Source organism: Citrus sinensis, chromosome 8 (assembly GCF_022201045.2).
Source record: "Citrus sinensis cultivar Valencia sweet orange chromosome 8, DVS_A1.0, whole genome shotgun sequence".
Classification (NCBI taxonomy): domain Eukaryota; kingdom Viridiplantae; phylum Streptophyta; class Magnoliopsida; order Sapindales; family Rutaceae; genus Citrus; species Citrus sinensis.
Window position 1 is genome coordinate 7822406 of NC_068563.1, and position 22571 is coordinate 7844976.

Consider the following 22571-nt stretch of genomic DNA (forward strand, 5'->3'; position numbering starts at 1 on the left):
TCCAAGATTTGCAGCGTCAGCGTCAGCGAGAGCCTCTCAACGATGACTAATGTCATTGACATGAGAGACATTGAAGAGGGCGAGTAAGAAGTGAGGCAACGACCGAGAGTGATTACTAGATCTCCGGCAAAGCCTCCGCTGAGAAACGGCTTCAGAAGAGACCGGGTCGTCAACCAATCCCCCACCAGGAGATCCGACCAATCACCCGCCAGACGAATTGGCAGCGGGTCCCCAGTTCAGATCCATGACTCGGGTCGGGTCAAATTCCCTGGGAGAAGGGACCGGAGCGAATGCTCGGGAGGAGTGACTGGATGAGAAAGGATGTGGCTCTTAGGGCTCACTTTGTTTTGTGAAATTAGGAATTAGGGGAGCGAAATCGTGGGCTGCAACGGCGAGACATGGTGCGGCATGAAGGAATCACCGGGAGGGGTGACCGCACAAGAGAGGATGTGTTGTTAGGGATTTACTGCAATAGTTTTCCCCAAAAAAAAATAATAAGAACCTTAAAAAAATTTCGGGTTTTTTTTTTAGTTTTAAATGAGATTTTACGATTTTAGCCTTGTATACTGATTGTATACATAACTTTGTGAAACTGTAGGGGAGGGATGTAAAAATACAGAGATACTTTCTATTAAACTGTTATTACGTGAAACCTCAGGGGAGGTGTGTAAAAATAACCCTTCTAAAAATATACACTAACGACTACGGCTCTCCCTTTTTTTTCATATAAAAGTGAGCCAAAACAGTTAGGGTAATTATCAGAAACCTCCCCTGAGGTTTGGCGTATTCTCACATTGATAGATTGTATTCACGTATTCTCAGCTACATCCCCTGACGTTAGTACTCCGTTTAGTGTAAGTTCGGTTAGTGAGGATAATATAGTAATAGAACTTATTAATAATAAAAAATTCAAACAAACTTAAAATTATCACGTTGGGTACTGAAATTGATCTGGATTTTTATAAATATTCAATGGATGAAAAACATAAGCATACTTTTAACCAACGGATATTATCTAAAAAAAAAATAGAAATAAAAATGGGCATCTTCTTACTCCAGTTCAAACCGAAGCTACAAGAACAACACCCCTTTCATTTTCTCTCTCTCTACTATGCTTTAATAGAGAAAGGGTGCCGCGATCAGGTGACCATCGCAACGAACTCGAAGACGCTGACACCAGGGACGACTAAATCACGACGGCCGCGTGGAAGAATGCCAATCGGTGAGATTTGTTGTCAACCCACGAACAACCTCAGTTTGTTCGAGCCGCAAATGAGGTATGAAAATGGCTTATTACTGTGCATGTCAGTTTTATTAGATGGAATTAATGAATTTGGTAAAATATGAGTAATGGGTCTTGATAATCTTTTTGAGAGTCTCTGTTGCTTCCATTCTATTTTTCCAGCGATTGGGTTAGTTGTAGGTTAATAATTGTTGTAAATGCATGTTCACTTGATTTTGCTTGAAGATGACTTCAACTACATTATGCTGCCTGGTGAATGATTGAAAATGGGTATGAAAATTTTTTAATTGTTCAAGCTATTGCCGATGATTGTTGAACAGGGATTCATGCCAGTTTTTGTTAAATTACAGATGTAATATTGCCCTAGAAAAGTGCTGGAGATACCTTCTGCCACAATATTAATATTTGAGAATCTTTGATTTTGTTTTTTTTTTCTTTTTATCATGATATGTACATGTCTTGGTTGAAAAAATGTCACGGTTTGCTGCATTCTCTTGCACTAGAGCAGTGAGTTTAGTGGTTTTAATTCTTTTCTTCTTTTGACCACCGGCTCTTTCTCTCTCTACACTTTTCTAGGGTTCCTTTCTTTGTTCACATTTCTCTTCAATTTCCCTCAATCCATTCATAGACTCAGTCATCATCTTCACTTAAAGTCTCTTCACATTCTCTCACTTTCTCAATTTCAAATGGCCAATTTCATAGCTTCATCCTCCCCCAGGTTACTAGCTGCAAGCATGAATATCATCTTCAATGTATTCTTGAATGTTAAGCTCTTGTAATTATTTTTTGGTTGTGTTTCGTGATACGTTATAATATTATAAATTGAATAACCCTTTGTTGAGATAGAGTTTTTATTATATTCCTAACATGTGAGGTGGGATATTTCAGGATGGTACTTACTTTGATTATGATGATATGGAAGCACATGTTATGCAACGTTTAGCTACTGCTCGTTATTTTCACAAAAGAGAGATGCAGAGATATCCTGGACTTAATGCTTCCCCAGTGATTGATTCTATCTCTGCTGCAAATGCTTCTTTAACGCTGCCAACATATACGAATTTACCAAATTTCTGTCATGGGTCATCGCATAGTGATTTGCTAATTTCTATCATACGATCAATTGACATGCTCAACCTCCTTCATCTGATCCTGATATTAACAGAGATAGCCCTTTTAAATCTAGGTATTTGTTCAAAACTCAAAAGTCCAATTATTTTTCATATTTCAGTTGTTTTCAACTAGCATTTGGCTGGCAAAGCCCAAGAGGTTATTTGAAAGGATAAAAAAAGCTAGAATTGGCTTGGAATGCTGAATTATTCTTGTAAAAGTTTTTTCAGTGATGCAATGCAATAATAGTCAGCTTGGGTGGAAGTACAAATGATTTCTGCCCACTCTTATAAGTTGATCTGCATTCTTTTTTCTCCATTTGTTTTTATGTAAATGTACTTTTGAAAAGTTTGATTGTTTTTTTCTTCTTTTCACAAGTGGATTTTTCTTCTTTTCACAAGTGGATTTATCTTACATATATATATATATATATATATATTTTGCCTTAGAAAGCTCTTGCTTCCATTGCACAAGTTTTTGTAATTATACATAATTTCTTAGATTTCCATTATTTACAAATATGTTTCAGATTATTCAATGGATCATTTGTTTTTCAGAGTTTTCTTCAAACAGTTACCACCTGATAATCTAAGGAGGCCAAGCCCTTCTGAGATATTCTTCTTCTCAGAGTTTGTAAAATCGAAATGGTCTGCTGCTTCAGCCAGGTAGATTTTCTGCAACTTGGTTTCATTTGGAATTGGTGTTTTATATGCTTCAACATGTCAATCTGACTTGCGTTTGTTTCTTAACAAATACAAGGAATTAATCTCGAAGGGTACCTGCAGCTTAAAGGAGAGGTTGCTTTCTCGGAATACCTCAGTTAAAGAACTAAGCAAAGATGTTGAGTGTGAGATGAGTGTAGGAATTGCTGGCGTTGCAAAAATGATTGAACGCCTAGATCTTGCCCCAAAGTGTAAAATTTATACCCCTTCTTCTGTTAATGTAAGGGGACAGTCTAATGTTTTATTTAATATTTTCACTGTAATTACATCTCTTGGCGCCAAAATGGATATGCTATTTGTAGCCAACAATTCTTTAATTTGTGCGAACAAGGGTTTTTTTCAACTCAATAGTATTTTGGTCATTCTATCAAACAACAGACGGTAAACTAACATTGGGGGAGGTGACTGAGATAACGTGAATACAATCTATCAATGTGAGAATACGCTAAACCTCAAGGGAGGTTTCTAATAATTACCCAGAGAGTTAATTAGACGCAGGGGAAGAAGAAGGCAGAGGGAGGGACTCGCCCAATACCAAAGGCAACTCTTGTGATTCACGAGACTCTCAACAAAACAAAAGGCAAAGGCAAAAGCAAATCCACAAACCTAAAACCCCAGCTTCACGAGAATCATCACAAGAAGATTAATGGAGACAGCTGAAAGTACAAGCTCGATGAAGCAGCAGCAGCAAGTGCTGGACGGTTCAAATATAATGAAGTTGGTTGGAAATGAGGAGGTGTTTAGCAGCTTTGTTGATCATAAGTTCCAAGAACTTGACAGAGACAGAGATGGTCAGCTCTCTGTGAAGGAGCTTCAGCCTGCTGTTGCTGATATTGGTGCTGCTGTTGGCTTGCCGGCTCAGGGCTCTTCTCCTGATTCTGATCACATCTACTCTGAGGTTCATTTCTACGCGAACCCCATTTCATTTTTTTTTTATATTCTTACCGTTATAGGAATAGTTATTTTTATTTATATTTGACAGCTAGTGATTTTATTTTCGTAATTTTATTTCCATAATGGTTATTCTTATCACACCAATAATACTACTTGTAGTCAGTTACTTTTCTGTTTAATTGAACGAGCCTATATTACTTATACGTCAAGCCTGTGATTTCATTACACAACCCTATTTCAATTATAAGAATACAATTATGTTGTGTTTACTTGTTGGAGTGGGAGTGAGGAGTGTAGATTCCTCCCACTCCAGCGTTCTACACTCCAGCGTTTACTTCCTTAAAATGAGAAAGGAGTGGGAATCTCATTCTGTGAGCCCCACCCATTTTTAGAGTGGGGAGTGGGAGTGGGAGTGGGAGGTGGGAGTGGATTCCCACTCCCACCTCTCCCTTTTTTACCCTTTTATTTTTTAATTTAATATTTTATAATTAATAAAATAAATAATATTATATTTATTTAAATAATAATATTATATTTATTTGAATAATATTATTATATTTATTTGAATAATAATATTATATTTAACTAAATAATAATTTGTATTGATTCTAAGTTAAAATTATTTTAAAATAATATTATTATATTAATAGAGAATTAATAAATATAATATTATTATATTTATTTTAAAAATAATAGTACTATATTTATTTAATATTAATAATAATAAATAGTTTATTCTAAGAAAATATTAATTTTGTACAAAATAATATTATATTATTATTTTATATAATAATAAATTTAATATAATTATATTAAATAAAATAAGGTTTCATTTTATATTAAAATTAATAATTTATTGTTCATAATTAAGAATATTAATAATTATAATAAATTTACAAATATAATAAAATAAATATTATTCATTAAATATATATTTTATTAGTTTTGTAATTAAAAACTATAATTCTTTAAATAAGGATAAAATTGTAATTTGAAACTATTTACTCACAATCCAAGACAAAGTAAACACATAAAATGGATTCTGATCTCTATTCCATACTTCCATTCCAGTGTAAGTAAACAACATACTCCCACTCCCACTCCACACTCCCAATCCTAGGATTCCCAATCCAATCCAAAAAGTAAACGCAGCCTTAATCTTTTTTTTTTAAAGCAATAGTCTCATAGTTACTATTTACAACTGATCTGATCTGTTCCTTGAGTTTGATTTTTTTAAAAAAAAAAAATCTCCCCTAATTGTAAGTTAGTGATATCGTATCCAAAGAACAAGTTAGAAAATAAAAAAATAAAAAATAGAAAATATCATTTTTTTTGTTGCAAGCTCCAAAGCTAGCGAGAATAAGATAAAGATGTTACATAAGTGGTGAAAATTTTTGTGCTCTCCGTTACGTTTCAAATTAAACTTATCTTTCAATGATGATAAATGAGCAAAAATTGTGTCATCATCATCAGATTGTCACTCGACTGTCCTCTTGTGTCATTCATATTTTTCAATTTTAAGAAAATTTATGAATTGAAAAGAAGGTGGTGCAATCTATTCCTGGTTGGTGGGTACTGCACAGTCTAATCTTGATATAACATTTTGGTGATCTTAATTTCAATTGAACATAATTGTAGAAGGTCGGCTACTCAATTACGTTAACATATAAGCTGTCTAATGTTTCCATTTTCTGCGTAGTTAGCTCCATAATTGTCCAACCTATTATTCAATTTTGGTCGGTGTATTGCGGCTTTATAACTTTTAATTAGCTAGCCTTTTCTTTATTTCTTTTCTTATTGACTTTTTCAATTTTCTTGCTTTGTATATATCTTCATAGTTAAGGAGGAATCTAGTGATGAATGTTGTGGAACTTACTGCTTGTCTCTTTGGAACTTTATTGATGTTCAAGAAATAATGTAAATGGGGACCAAAGTCAATTTGCTTTTTAATAATTTGCAATGAAGGTTTAAGTGGAGCCTCATGACTTTGCTTGCGGAACAAGTACCAGGGTGGTCCTGTTGTTTTGTTACTTCGAGAACATAACTACGAGAAACCTGTTTAACAAGAGACATTTTTGGTGGAATTTAAGAAACTAGCCGATTGTGTGGCACAAGGGCTAAAAGAGCAGCCTGTGATTGTTGCCCATAGTAAAAATATTTTTGATGGAAGTGGCATTAAGAGACTCTTGTCAAACAAGTTTGAATTAGACAAGGTGTGTCCTGTTTAAAACATGCTTTTGTGTCATATTTTGGAGTGCAGCATTATTATGGAAAAGCTTACTGAACTTCATCTCAAAATACAGACAAGGACTGCAGCTCTAGAGATTGTGCCAAAATATCGTAATGGGAAATTATCAAAAGACTATTTACGTGTAGCATTGGATGCAGTGGCCGCATCAGCTAGTTTACCCCGAATTGGTGCAGTCGCACAGGTATACTTCATCAACTTGTGTTGCAGACATTCCAACAATAATATTAGAAGACAATGCTGTTTGTATTACACTAATAATTTAGCGGTCTTTTTACTAAAGGTTTACCCACTTCAACCTAGGAAAAACTAGTTTATAGTATTGGCATGTGTCGCCTCAGTAGATTATCAGGTAGTCTATAGCATTGGCATGCGTCAACTCAATAGATTACCAAATTGATGTTTGTCTATTTGATGGGAAGTATTCTACCAGGGGGAGCATAAATATCTAAGAGAAGAACTATAAAAAGTAGATACATGTGCTCTACACTCCTTTTTTCTATGACTAGCTTTTCTCATCTGAGTTTTTATTGGTGAAGGCTTTTAATGAGAGTTATTTTATGACCATATGAAAGTGGTGGACATTCAATGGAGAGTATTGTGTAACAATGGGTTTACTGCTTGTTGATGCAGGATTTTGGTCTGCTCGTTCAAGATTAGGATTTCTCCTCAAACACTTGAATTTGTAGTTGGTAGGGAATGAGCTCGAGGTGCTTCTTTCCCTGATGAGCAGGGTTTTAGAGAACTAAACTTGGCCTTGGCAAACCCTTGCACACACAACCAGTCAAGGGACGCCGGTAGTTTTTTCAACGTAAACCTTCCAACACTCAAATCAATAATCTGGACTTATTTAGGAAAAGCTATGCCACTGATTCGTGGCTTTGTTTTAATTTTTATCCCGTTAATGTAAGAGACTTATCAAAGAGAGTAAAAACCAGAATGTCAAAGTGAATTGTTATATAGATAAGTTCAATGTCCGAGTCTCCAACTCCTTTACCATCATTAAATGTACCCTTTTATAACTTGTTTGGGCGTTCTGTCTCCACTACCCCACGTTCATGACTATGTCAAGTGTTTCATCATGAGTGTATCAGCGTTATAACCATTGCTAAGTAGGTTTTGTGTCTGGAATCTCTGGAAAGAATGCACGTGTTGATATCTCCTCGTATTTTGTCTAACAACTGCACCATATAGCTCCCCGCCTACGAGCAAGTAGCTCCTGCACATGGATACCAGACAGCTCCTCGTGACCAAAGAAGCGACCCCTGCTCGGATATATTTGGTCGGGACATCATACATCCCAAACACAATTATTTTCATTTAGTATATTTATAGCTTATTAAAATAACTTAAATCTAATAAGCCTGCAGTTCATTGATTTATTAATTAAATTTAATGTAATTTTTCACTATAAATAGCTATGAGAATATAAGCCAAAAGCATCCCATTCTTATTATCTTTTTATTTAGTACGAAGAAAGATTTTTTTCTTATCTTAAATTTACTTTTTATTAATAATTATTATTATCTTATTTATTACATTTTAGTAATTTTTTTACAAAATATAAAATAAATTATTTTTGTAACCTATCCATACTGTTAAATTATGAAACTTCGAATGGAAAGAGTGGCACGTGAGACCATGATAATTCATTATAATACAAATTAAACAACTCCAAAAAAAAAAAAAAGGTCCAGGTGCACTTCACAACGCAAAAGCTGTCGAAAACTACAAAATATTTTGTTGATCTTTACTTTTCTTCATTAAAAGTATGCAATTTATTTTCACCAAATGCAAGAGCATGTCAGAAAAATGATCTAGCAAACACGTGTTTTATTTTGTTATTTTGCCAAAACAAAAAATGACTTGTCAAAAACAATATCATACTTAGCAACTCCCTTTATCTTCATAATAAAAAATGACGAACTTCATTACTTGCCAATTACCGTTTTCCCGCAGATTTTATTCAGGGTTGAAGCATATTTGTTTGGGGAGCATAATAAAGATAGATTTTACAATGCCAAAGAATTTCATAAAAAAGTAGATTAGATTAGCGATTAGACGATTAATAAAAAAAATTTTTACTAAGCCAAACCTTTTATTTTTTTTTTTCTTACAAGTGAAAATTTTTCTTAAAATTTTATCATTAATTTAAAATATACTTTAAACACCAATATTTTCATAACACCCCATTAAAAATTATCAATTTTGCAAATGTATGTTTGACACTATAAAACCCATCAAAATGCCAAAACTCTTCGTATTTTTTCTTGTCTCATCTTCTTCCTTCGCCCATTTTTTTGTATATTGAGAACTCTTAATATCAAAGGAAAAAAATCTCTTAATACTATAAATTTATGATACCTTTGTATTAACTTGCTAGAATTCTTTCGTATTAACTAAAAATACTTCCGCACAAGAAAAATTAATCTTCTTCAATCTATAATATTTTTATATGTGTAGTTCCCATTAGATCTACGTTTCATTGAGATTAAAAATTTAAGGGGAAATAAACGGTTAATTGAATGGCGTGTTCGTGGCAGATTGTAAGTTCAATTTTCATTCATTTCATCAGAAAAAAAACGTTATTTTGAATTGAGGAATCATAATCTTGATAGACTGCATTTTGACAGCCAAATTACGAAATCAAGAAGAAGACAAATTGCTTTTTGCTTGTGATTCAATAATTTACTTTTGACGGTGACAATAATCCAGCAAAAAGTTGATGAATTGGAAATTGAGAACTCACTGTCACCTTCTCTTTTTTGAAAGTAACCCATTTTCACTTTATTGCAATCCAAAATAGTAGATTGGCAGTCTATTGTTTTCACTTTACTGCAATTCAAAATGGTAAATTGGTAGTCTAGTAAAGCCTCCAAAACCAGCGGCGGATCCGAGAAATAAATTCAGAAGGGCCTTAATATAAATTGATAAAAAAAAATTCGATAAGATAATAAAAATCAATTGAAAAAATAATAAGTAAAATATTTAATTTTATTGACATAATCATTTTTTAAACTTCTTCAACTGATCTCGACGTGTTTTCATATTTTGAAAACGTCGAATAATATCTTCATTGTTAATACAAGCAAATACATCTTTTTCTATGTATACAACTAAGTTATCATTCAGTCATTGATCACCCATTTGGTTTCGAAGTCGATTCTTCACAAAATTCATGGCTGAAAATACTCTTTCTACAGTGGCAGCAGCTACAAGTAGAATTAAAGCCAATGTAACCAATTAGTAAACTAACGGGTACACCTTGTCCTTTTTAGTCTTAACTATTGTCCTTACAAGTTCACAAATCCCTTTCAATTCTGAAAATTCTGCACTAGATCGTAAATTCGTAATGTATACATCAAGTTGCATCTCAAGTGCTATAAGATCTATTGCAGAAAAATCTTTAGGATAAAATTCAGCAAGTCGCAGTAATTTTTCCTTGTCAAAAGCTGCAAACAAATCATTTGGACATAGATAAGCCAAACAAATAAGCAACTCAGTATTTGACTCATTGAATCGATTATTTAGCTCTTGAAGTTGCATGTCTAAGACAGCATAAAATAACTCAACTTGATACCGATGTAAATTTGTGATCTCTCGAGCTTTACGGCGTGATCGCCCTGGAATTAAAAACAAATCACCCATAGCTAAAACATCGATATCATGCTTGCTACAGAAAGTAGAAACTTGACCAAATAAAGAATCCCATCCACTATCTCTCAACTTCTAAAGGTTATGCCTATAAACTTCAACCAATTTTACAGCATTCAAAATATCTTGATCTTTCTTTTGTAGTGCTTGTGACAACTCATTTGCATAGCCAAGAATATTTTTCATTAAGAATAAACAAAATACAAAATCAAATGATTGCATCAACTTCAATAGCATTTTAGCATGAAATTTTTGTTCATAATTTCCTTCAACTTCAATTATCTCAAGCACATTAACCACAAATGGAAACATAGAAATTATGCTCATTAACGTACCATAATGAGAAGACCAGCGTGTATCAGCAGGACGCTTTAAAGTAATCTCTTGATTCAAACCTTGTCCACTTGAAAGCTCGCCTTTACCTAATGCTTCAATAACTGCAAGAGCATGTATCTTATGTAGAATGTCACAACGTTTAGCTGACACTCCAACCACATTAACTAGCATTGAAACTAAATTGAATAAAGAATTAACATCCTCATGCTTTTTTGCCACGGAAATAAGAGCCAACTGCAGTTGATGAGCAAAACAGTGAACATTATAAGCAGATTCATTCTCCTCTAAAATGAGCATTTTCAAACCATTAAACTCACCCTGCAGATTACTTGCGCCATCATAACCTTGCCCACGTAACATTGACAAACTCAATCCAAACCTTGAAAACATATTATCAAGAGATTCTTTAAGTGAGGCAGCTTTAGTGCTAGAAACATGTTCAATGCCTACAAAACGTTCAACCACATATCCATTCTTATCCACATAACGTAATACAATAGCCATTTGCTCTTTTGTAGATATATCAGGAGACTCATTAATTAGAACATAAAATAATGCACCATCCATCTCTCTAATAATAACATTAGTAGTTTCAGTTGCAACACAACTTACAATGTCTTTTTGGATCTTTGTAGATGTCATTTGCAGATTTAGAGGAGTATTTTTGAAAGTAACAGCATGAATATCTTCATTATGATCAGCAAGGAAGTGTAAAAGCTCAAGAAAATTCCCTCTGTTGCTTGAACCATCAGACTCATCATGTCCACGAAATGCTAGCCCTTGATTTAAAGGAAATCGAATACAATCAACAACAATATTCAAGCGAGTTTCATATTCACTTTGAGTTTTCTAGGATTTTCTTTCAAAAAATGTTGCAATATGTTGTTTCTGATTCATCAACCATTCACATTTTTGCCTAGCTCAGTTATGGGCACTATTGACACATCCTTCATGAATCTTTAATTTTTTTTTCTAATTTTTAAATCCTTTCCCAGTAAAAGTATCACTGCCTGCTTGATCACCATTATCTTCTTTGAAAAGAAAACAAAAAAGACAATATGCAGACTCTTCTTTTATACTATATTCCAGCTAAGAACCAAATTCTTTGAACCAATCCGAAACAAATCGTCGTTGTTGATTTCTAAATTTCTCAAATTTAAAATTGTGCCCCTTAGGTTGAAAAGGGCCCCTTTGTAAGTATGTTCTTCGAACTTGATCTCGAATATTACAATTATAACTATCAATACAAGGTCACAAGCTAAGGTCATCAAGCAAATTTTGTAAATTGACTTCATATGAACCATCACTAGTTCCCTCTAAAGGAGATGGGAGCTGTGGTTTCTTTTTAAATTTTTTTTTCATATCTGTTTCAAATCAAATAAAATTATTAATTATTAGATTAAATTTCACAATAAGACTAAATCCTAACAACAACGAACAAGAATAATTAATTTAATAAAAATTTGATAATATAAAAATATTATTTGACAACACACTCAATGGGGCTCACGGGAAAGATACATTATTACAAATTTTACTTTTGCAATCGCTCATTTATTTACATTAACGAAGTGATTGCTTTTATAATTTATATAATAAATTATACACCACTTTCATCATTTCAGAGAGCACCCACTATTCCACCACTTTCCTTTTCAATTTTAATATTAAAAAATTGCTCATTTTTCACAAATCAATTTTTACTTTTGGAATTTTGTATATAACTACCAGAATAAGAATTGACGAACGAAGTTAGAGAGATGCAGCACATTCATTCGGCCAAAATCATTAGTCAAACTTCAAAATAACATTCAAGCACAATACTTGTTTCAATCTATGGGCTATGGCTGATCTAGCTAAGGGACGAAATCATGAAAGGCTCATTTTTCAATCTATTTTTTAATAAGAATGATATTTAAATTCATTTTAAAGAGAAACATATAATTAAAAAAATGAAAATCTTATATTTAAACTCATTCTCTCAACAACCCGAAAGATGCCCCAAATACAAGCCGTTGGACACAAAGTTTCTTTTTTAATTTTTTGAACTTTTTTATTTTAAATGAGTTTTACCAAATTGTCCCCTCATCATAGATGATAAGGTATGTGTACCTTTTCACCCTCCACCTTTCAATTCTCACTGATGTAGAATTTAAAAAAGAAAAGAAAAGAAAAGTGAAGCCACCAAGTCAATGGCAACTTGTGAAACATTACTCGGACCTTGCTACCAAAGCTCATTCATTTTTCTTGCTCTCGGAAATCACCAGATCTGTGAGCTGCTGCTCTCATTTCGGTATGTTACTTTTGCTTCCTATATCGCTTACAGTGTTATTTCAATCCCTTTTTTCTCCGCCAATGAAAGATTTGATAGTGAACATGAACTTATATATGATGTTAAATAGCTAGATATATGCGATGTTGTTTTGATCTGATGTTTATTTATGTTGCTAGATGAAGTTTTTAATTTTCTCCGAACTCTTGCGACTCTCTAACTGGAGCTTTCAGCAGTGATTGAGGATATATAACGAAGAAGGTATGCGATATTATTGTTTCATAAACTCTTAATTTGATATGTGTCTTACTTCCAATGGTTGATTAATTTTCATTATATTATTTTTGCCATTTATTTGTATTAATTCTTAAGTCAAAGATGGTTGATTAATAGGAATCACCTCCAAGTCATTACTGTTGACCATACTTTAAAAATAAAATTAATTTTCCTACAGGCCGTCTGGCCCCTTAGCCTTTCAATCTCAAGTCCGAACATGAGTCCATTATGCTCTCCTGCGATTTCAAATTGATCCATTTAATACATCTTTTGAATTTCATTTGTACAACAACTATAAAAATTAAAAGTGGCGCCGTTCATGCTCCTCTATTTTCCTCATGAAACCCAGTTGGCCAATTTTTAAACAAAATCTTTATTAAAAAAATTGATAAATTTATCATTACTAATATCGCTCTTTTAAAATTGACATATTTTGCAGATTATCTTCATATAAATTATACAAACCTCAAATTATCCTTATACAAATTATTTAATTTGCCACAATCTTTACCATCCCAAATAAGGTGTCATTTATACCCATTGGATATATAGTAGGATAGAGTAATAAACAATTTAACAAATGATTAAATTAATTGTCCAATAGGTGAGTATCTTGAATACTTGAAGAAAAAAAATATTAGGATATTATTTGACAATTATGGTATTATATTATTAAAATATTGATTAAAGAAAAAAGGGGGTAATAATCTGGAAATCCTTCAAATTTTTTCATGAGTGCGCGTGCATAAGTTGTTGCGGATTAGAATAGGTTGTTGCGGTCTTCTAATCTCTATTACTCTTTTTTCATCACTTTAGCATATTTCCACATGAAACTGCCTGTCTTCACTTGCAATTCACAACGAGCTCAAATTTTTTTTTTTTTTAAAAAAGGTAAGGGTTAGATAAAGCTACAATTCATTTCTTTTTAAACTCTTTACCTCATCCAAGATTCGAACCCGCTCCTTTTTGGGGCACAATGAACTCTTAGGCTTATCTAAATTCTATTAAATTTGATGCTTGATATTTTTCTTTAAAATTTTCTAAAGCAATCTAATTTCAATATAATCCACCATATATCACGTTTACCTTATTTCTTCTCTTCTGTTTGTAGCTAAAGGCTACTTAAAGCCCGGCGTTTGTATTTTGCTCTTATTGATCAAAGCTAGCGTTAATAAACGTGCATTCGCAGAATAGAAGAAAGTAATTAAACGTTCAGAAAAAAGTAATTAAACATTATCGTTCGATCCTGTGATTTATAGCGTACTGAGATCAACTTTGTTAATTGCAGATAAATAGCATGGATATTTTATCATGTGCTGGATCAAAGTTTGCAGAATTATTGGGGGACGCAACCATAAACCAAACTCGCTATCTGTTCTGTTTCAACAACATTGTTAAAGAACTTGAGAATAAAGAAACTAATTTGAAGGAGGAAAAAGATGGCATCAATGAAAGAGTAGAACAAGAACGACAAATACACCGCGCTATTGTAATCGATAAAAATGTAGAGAAGTGGTTGGAGGATGTTGAGAAAGAAATAGCAGATGTTCGAAATTTGAAAGCAATAGTAGATGAAAAGAAGAGCTGTCTTAACGGATGGTGTCCTAATTGGGGTTCCCGCTATTGGCTGGGTAGAAAAGCATCAAAAAAGACTAGCAAGCTGTCCGATCTGCTACAAGACCGCAGCAAATTCAGCACAGTTGCCCGTCCTAAACCTCTTCCATCAGACAAAGAATTGCCTATACCAAGACATTTCATGTCTTTCGGGACTACAAAATCGGCTTGCAATCAGATCATTAAAGCACTGAAAGGAGACAACACGAAGATAATGGGATTGTATGGGATTGGTGGTGTCGGAAAGACGACTTTGGCGAACTTTGTGGGCAATCAACTTCGGGAAGAAAATGTTTTCGATGAGGTGGGGATAGCCACTGTATCTCAGGATCAAAACATAATAAATGTTCAAAGTGAGCTAGTAAAGTCGTTGGGTTGGGAATTAACGGAGAAATATGAAAAAGATAGAGCACGCCGATTGCGCATGATGTTCTCTGAGAGTAAGAGCCGCAAGATGCTCATAATTCTTGATGATGTCTGGAATGAACTCGACTTGGAAAAAGTAGGTATTCCTGTTGGTGATAGTGACAATTGTTGCAAAATCCTTCTAACCACTCGGCTGCAGCCAGTTTGTGATCGCATGGGTTGTGACACGCAGATCCAACTAGGTGTTCTAAGGCAATATGAAGGATTGGATTTACTAAGAAAGCATGCTGGCATTGATGTTGCTGATACAACCTTGATTGATGTTTCAAAACGAGTTGCTGATGAATGTAAGGGGCTGCCTTTAGCTATTAAAGCTGTTGGAAATGCACTAAGAGGAAGAACCGCTGATGAATGGAATGTAGCACTAGATAAACTACAAAATGCAAGACTCCATAAGATAGAAGGTATTGATAAGGATTCTCAGGGCGTTTACGGTTGTCTCAAATTTAGTTATGATTATTTGAATGGTGAGGATTCCAGGTCATGCTTCTTGTTGTGTTCGCTGTTTCCAGAAGATTATAAGATAGATTTGGAGGATTTGCTTGGATACGGAGTGGGGTTGGTTTGGTATCAAGCTGAGTCAATCGAAAAAGCCAGAAGCCTGCTGCGTGGAACGATTAAAGGACTCAAAGATTCTTCATTGCTGTTAGACACTGATGATGACGGATTTGTGAAAATGCATGACGTAGTTCGCGATGTAGCCTTATGGATAGGCTCAGTGGAGAAGAAATTTTTTACTAGTAAAGTTGGCATTGGATTGGCGGAACGGGCAATAGAAAAAGGCCGGGAACAATGCAGAGGAATCTCTTTCGTGGGAAATAAAAAAGAAGAGCTTCCTAATGGTTTGGCATTTGCTAATCTTCATATTTTGCGATTGCACAATGCTGTCTATGACTACAAATTGGAAGTTCCAGAACATTTTTTCAAAGAAATGCCAGCACTGAAAGTTGTTAATATAATACGTGGAGTTCTTTCACTTAAATCGCTTCAGATCCTCACCAACCTCCAGGTTCTGCAGTTGATTCGATGTGAGGTGAGTGACGCGTCTTTCCTTGGAAAGTTGAAAAGACTTCAAATTCTCTGTCTCCAGCGGTCTGCCATTGAAATTCCTGAAGAATCGTGGGATGAACTTAGTAGATTGAAACTTCTACATATTGATACTAGTTTTATTTCTCCCATCACGATAAAAAAATTCCCTCAATTAGAAGAATTTTATGGTCTGATAAAAAATTGGGCGGTTGAAGGGATGAGTTCAGAAGAAAGTTACGCCAGGTATGCTGAGTCGGACTCCCAACCCGACGGATCCGTTGTACATCTTCCAAAAGACTTTTCATTTCCGAAATTACAAAGGTATCACATCGATAAAGTTGACGGCAATGGTTTTGTAATTTATAGAGGGACAAGGTGGTTATGCATTGAGAATGACCATAAGGCAACACTAGTTATTTTTTCAGCATTGTATCCAGAATTGGAAAATCTTTATCTAAATAGGGTAAGAGGTTGTCATAATATTGTGCCAAGCATAGATGGAAGGGGATTAAATGAGTTGACTTCTCTTGACGTCAACTATTGCGAAGATTTAGAATGCATAATGGATGCCTCTAAGTCGCCGCATGGAAAGAGTGGGAATCCTGTGATGCTCTCAAGATTAGCAAGGTTATATATGTCAGAATTACAAGAACTGAAGTGGATATGGAAGGCGCCCGCCCAACATGTGATCAGCCTCCAATCTCTTACAGAATTAAGTGTGTCACGGTGCAACAATTTGACATATATCTTCACGTTGTCACAAGCTCGAAGTTTGGTGCAGCTTAAAACTCTGGAAGTGAGGGAGTGTGAGAGACTGGAATGTATCATCAAAGCAAAATTTGATCATAATGAAGGGGAAATAAGTGCAGTAGATGGAAATACAATACTCGAGCTCCCTTTGTTGAGAAAATTAAGATTTGAAGATATCCCCGAACTCATGAGCTTCGGTTCAGAAAATTATTATTCAACTTGGCCGGCATTGGAGGAGTTAGACCTAAGCAGCTGTCCTAAATTGACCGTCAACAGTATTGAACTTGAAGCCAATTTGCAGTATCTTGGAGAGGTATGTTTGTTTGTGTTTATGTTTTATTCTTTTTTTTCCTTTAATTTTATTCAAAATGATAGTTTATCGATAACTTTTGTAATCAGTCATTCATATCACCTTGCATTTGGCCGTGTTGAGATGAAAGTGATGGTGGTAGTAGTGGTGATGGTGTAATCAGTCATTCATATCACCTTGCATTTGGCCGTGTTGAGATGAAAGTGATGGTGGTAGTAGTGGTGATGGTGGTAATGGTGATGATGACAATAATAATGATCCAGTATCTTAAGCAAATTTCTTTGTTTTAGGGCCTAAAATTCATTCTTCAAATAAAAGTCATATCTCGTTTTACTTTATTAAAAAACTGGATGCAATCACTTGTAAAGAGTATATATTATTAGTCAAATTCAATTCATTAGTTAATTTAACCATAGAAATAAAATACTATTTTTTCTCAAACAAACCGATGCCACTGCAATATCACTTCACATTATCTCTTTCAACAAATTTCTTTTTATTTTTCATAAATTCGTTACTTTCACAAAGTATAATTATTTTATAAGTTTACATATGTAGTATTATATTTTTATAGGAATTTTTTTAGTGTTTGTCGCTTAATTGTCAATTTGACAATCCTAGCTGCTAACAAATTTTAATTACATCAAGTTATTTATTTATTTGTCTCAGAAATTAAGAATCCTAAGAGTAGGCAAATGCTTCCATTTGCATGACACAATTGACGCTCTGTTGAAGCATGGCTTAAAAAATTTGGAAACATTGTCTATTGGAGAACTTGGAGTACAAGTGGTATTTCAAGTGGAAGTTATTATCGCTGCGGGACAAGAAAACAAACTATTCCCATGTTTGAAGACGTTGTGGTTGGAAAACCTTCGAGAACTGCAAGTATTATACCATGAAGGTCCTACGCATAATTTTAGCCTGCAAAATCTTACCAGATTTACTGTAAGGGGTGCACTATGCTGAGACGTCTCTTCTCATCAACACTTGCTCGAAATCTGTTGCAATTGGAGCATTTGGAGATTTATAATTGTCCGGAATTAGAGCAAATCATTGCTGAGGATGAGGATGAGGATGAGGAGCATCTCCAACCTGTAGGTCCCATGCATAATTTTAGCCTGCAAAGTCTTACATGTTTAAAAGTGGACGGGTGCACTGTGCTGAGACGTCTCTTCTCATCAACACTTGCTCGTAATCTGTTGCAATTGGAGAAGCTGGAAATTTATTTTTGCTGGGAATTAGAGCAAATCATTGCTGAGGATGAGGATGAGGAGCATCTCCAACCTGTATGTTTCTCAAAACTCAGAAGCATCACTGTCGGTTTTTGCCCCAAACTAAAGCATCTATTTCATATCAGCGTAGCTCCAAGTCTTCAAAAACTGTCGCGCCTATGCATGATAGGTAATGATAAATTAGAAGAAGTATTCTGGCATAAAGATGGAGCAGACGTCACGGATTACAATGAAATTGTTATGAATGAACTTGGGAGGTTGGAACTGAGAGATTTACTAAACCTCACCAACATTTGGCCTGCGGGTTATCAGATCCCATTTCCATGTGCCAAGTCTGTAGATGTTAATAATTGTCCCAAGCTTCGTCTAAATTCAGAAGGAGATAGATGATTCCAAGAATTCTGGAGCACAGGTCAACTCTTGAGAACTTTAGTTAATTGACTCTATACATAGTTGGTTCATGTTTTCGTTTGTGATAGCTAATTGATCTATCCTAAAATCAAAATTTCTCTTTCAACATATATGTGTTATATTTTAATTTTCTCTGTTTGTTTTTTTTTTTAATCATTTTATTCATCATTCGTATTTAATGCCCAATTTATTGGTTGGATATATAGGCACAGCAAACTACAGACGAGGCAGATGCCAGCTAAGAGAGGGATGCCAATGAAGACGCCAGCGAAGAAAAAGATGGCATCGAACATAAATGACTTTAAAAAATTCAAAAAAAAAAGCTTTGTTCAGTTCGCGCAAGAAGCTAACAAGCTTTGTTCTATACTTGCTCTGCAGATGGATGGTTAATATTTAGTGCGTGCTCAAATTGTGAAGACTAAAGTTTCAAGACTTTGTTGTATGTATCTCAAGATTTGCTCAACTTCAAAATTCACCTGTTCTGTTTGTGATCATTGTTTCTTCAATTGTTGAAATTTTGACAAAATTGCTGGCTAAATTAATGGCCTTTTCGATGGGCATTAATTGGGCTAATTTAGTAGTAACACGCATTTTCTAGACGGCGAAGAAAATGTGTGGTGACAGCAATAATTTTTATTTTTTAAGTTTGCGAGAGTATTGGATATTTTGGGATTTTAGGAAGTGAGACTTCATCAACTCATAAATGAGTGGCTACAAATGTGTCTTTCGCGTTCGATCTCTATATATATAGGTTTAAATACAATGGACGCTACTTCATTTTTCATATTTTTGGAGAAGCCAAAATCAAAAGCAAAACAGAGAGAAGAAAAAGAAATTGGGAGAAAGAAAGAAAAAGAAAAGAAGAAAAGAAATAAAAGAAAACAGAGAAGCCAAGAGTGAAGAAAAATAGAAAAAGGAAGGGAAAATAGAAAGGAGTCTAAGAAGCCGAGAGTAAAAAAGAAGTTGAAAAGAGAAATTGAGAAGAAACTTTAAGGAAATGAAACTAGGCAGCTAGATTGATATCTAGTGAATTAGTGAGCAATAGATATATAAAGTTCGAATAGTTATATTACAGTTTTCATGATACATATCAGGTATTATATTAATTATAGTAGTTAATTTTTTAACCCTGTGTTTTAAGAGAAATTTATGTTTCCAGAAACCCACAAGAGCTTGAACAAACCCGAGAGTAAACTAGGCTCTGTGAATGGATATTATTATTACTATTATGCATTCTATGAAGCATTTATGTTTTATAGTATAATTTAATATCATGTTATAATGATATGCACAAATTTTATATGTTTGATTGAGTCATAAGATGTAATTGCCAGTCACCATATATGTATTCTTTCACATTACCTCTGTACATGCAGATTGAGAGTTAGGTTACTCTACCCGTGTAATGTAGTTAAATTCAGCTAGTATTGAGAGGTTTTTCCCCTGCCTGCTCGTGCGATGATAATTTTGGTGAGTATTAAGAGTTATTTTCCCTGGGTACTATTTGTTGCAGTTTTTCCATGTATATATGTATGATTTTATGTCATACGATTATGTATGAGCTCTAGTGCATTACTTTATATATATATATATATATATATATATATATATATATATATATATATATATATATATATATATATATATATATATATATATATATATATAATTATATTCACTCACTGAATCATAAACTCACTATTCTCCTATTTATCTCATTTTTCCTAGGTCTCGGCTGGATTTATGCAATTCGATTTTTAATCAATTGAGGTTAGGCCATGACACACATTGCTGCATGACTTGCATTTTGAGCACGTTTATGTCCATATGTATATATCTAAGATATATGTGTATATAGTGAGTTTTAAATTGTACGAAATTTGAATATGTTTATTATATGTTTTATAGTAAAGGCCCGAGGCCATTTTTATATATCCATGAATTAGTTTATGTCGTGAGTTTTAAATATTAAACCGCATGATTCGCCGCGAATCCGACATATGGGTCGGGCGGGTCGTGTCATTCATCCATCACGATTTTACAATTTATATCATTCATCCAAAATATCTTTAATTTCCAATAGAAATTTGACAAAATCATAGCAAATTGATCATTTTGCTCTTGAAAGTCAATTTAACGTAAAAAGACAAAGGAAAATTATCAACCACATACTTTTAGTTTACCTTGTTATTGAAAACACTAAAAAGTTTGAATTTATTTAATTTTTTACTCAAGATTTATAATTGATATCAACTACCCACCAAAAATGTTAACACTAAAAAGAACAAGCTTAATAACAAAACTAGAAAAATTGAACAAAAACAGGGTGAACACAATGGGATTTTGAAGGAAAAATGAGCACACCTATCTTGATCAAAGACGCAGCACAAGATCAACGGATACAGAGAAAATGAATGCTAATGAACAAGTCGAGAATCCAAGGATTTGAACAAGAAATGAAAGAGTACAAGTCACACCAATCGGGCAAACAGATCAGTCTTTTTATGCAATTCTAGGTTTGTTATGAAGATAACAAACTTATCTAACCTGCATCCTTTTTCACTTTAAGTCCTTTAACCGGGTTCTATCAAATCCTTTCACAGGAGGTAGACATCACAGCCTTGTGATTGACAAAGATAGCTTCCCTCGTGCTGAGCTCGAGCTCACAGCATGGACTGAAGATGGGCTCATAATGGCTGCCGGTCACAAGAAATATAAGCATCTGCTTGGGATTCAGTTTCATCTGGAGAGCATTCTTACCATTGAAGGCAAGACAATTGTTCGCAATTTTATCAACAATGATTTAGATAACGCCAATTCAGTATAACTAATCTAATAGTTATAAGTATTTTTTAAACTTATAAGTGCTTTCAGATTTTTTATCATTATTTAGTTATTTTTTAGTAGAACTTTTGAGATTAAATAAATTATTTTGCCTCCACTAGTAAAAACCTAAATTTTGAGCTTTTTTTTTTAAATGTTAAAATGTCTAAAATATTATTTATTTATTAAATAATATTATTTTATTTTTTCATAACATAACTTTAAAAAAAATTATTTATTAAAGTAATTTTTTAATTTTTAATAAAAACTACCAATGAGAATTAAATAACTACAATTTTTTTTAAATACTAATAAAAATATTACTTAAATAAATTTTGTTTAAAAAAATTATACTAAATAGAACCTTAGGCTAAAAAAACTTATTTTAAGCCCAGCTAAATTGAAATAATTTCTCAATAAACATTATTTATTAAATATTATAGCCTCGTATTGCATTGTTTCTTCAGATTATTATTATTATTATTATTATTAAATCCCTCTATAATACCATAATTTTTTTTACAGCATCATTAATATTGTCTTTAACAAAAAAACTCATAAATATCAAAATCAAATCTCAATAAAAGAGGTTTTGTCTCAAGGGAAAAATAAAAAAAGGTGTGCACGAGAAGTTCAATTTGGCACGTAGTCCTGTTTTTGCATTTGTATGAAAAGACTACAAATGTACACATCCCCAATATTAATTGATCGTCGTGATGATCATCAATAGCGGCGTTTCGTGGCATCCAACCGAAACTTAAATATCAGGAAAAAAAATTAAACATGCGAAGCTAGTTAGTTAATTCGGTTAGGAGGATAAGTGGTGAGCTGAGTCAGCGTTTGTGGGGCCAGTAGTTAGTTAAGTTTGTTGCTACTAACAGCTGGACAAACGGAGCTATAATATATGGCTCAAGCCTAATCAGCAGTGGTACTTGAATCACGATTTTGAGAGACTTAGGGTGAGAGATAGAAAATTCTCTGTGAGAGAGATTTAATCCTTGTCATCAGTTGTCTCTTTGTAATCAATCAGTTCAATAAAAGCTTCAAGCCCAAGAGGGTTCTTTAGCCGTGGAGGTAGGTACCATTAGTACTGAACCACGTAATCTTTGAGTGTTGTCTTCTTCATCTTATTCTTTTATTCGAGTTCTTTAGCTTTTTTGGATGTGTTGTTGTTTTCTTTATCTTATGATAACAATTCTTGGGGAGTCAGATTGATTGGGT

At 33.6% G+C, this 22571-nt stretch overlaps 2 protein-coding genes across 4 annotated transcripts in view; both read left to right on the forward strand.

Moving 5' to 3' along the window:
* Positions 1-19124, forward strand: part of LOC127899074 (probable disease resistance protein At4g27220) — a 64588-nt gene extending 45464 nt beyond the window's left edge. The window contains exons 1-5 of one of the 2 annotated variants that reach the window (XM_052431839.1): positions 12352-12500; positions 12659-12740; positions 14044-16887; positions 17554-18528; positions 18734-19124. In XM_052431839.1, the coding sequence (XP_052287799.1) occupies positions 14053-16887; positions 17554-17850 (3132 nt within the window). In that variant the 5' untranslated portion in view covers positions 12352-12500; positions 12659-12740; positions 14044-14052 and the 3' untranslated portion in view covers positions 17851-18528; positions 18734-19124. Of the gene's footprint in view, positions 1-12351; positions 12501-12658; positions 12741-14043; positions 16888-17553; positions 18529-18733 lie in introns of those variants that run through there. The other variant, XM_052431840.1, reaches the window with a different exon arrangement.
* Positions 1-22571, forward strand: part of LOC102614191 (uncharacterized) — a 93424-nt gene that overhangs the window by 51953 nt on the left and 18900 nt on the right. Inside the window, exon 2 of one of the 2 annotated variants that reach the window (XM_052431844.1) lies at positions 3758-3973. The exons of the other annotated variant lie outside the window; for it this stretch is intronic. Coding sequence (XP_052287804.1) covers positions 3758-3973 — 216 coding nt within the window. The remainder of the gene's footprint in view (positions 1-3757; positions 3974-22571) is intronic. 2 annotated transcript variants of the gene reach the window in all.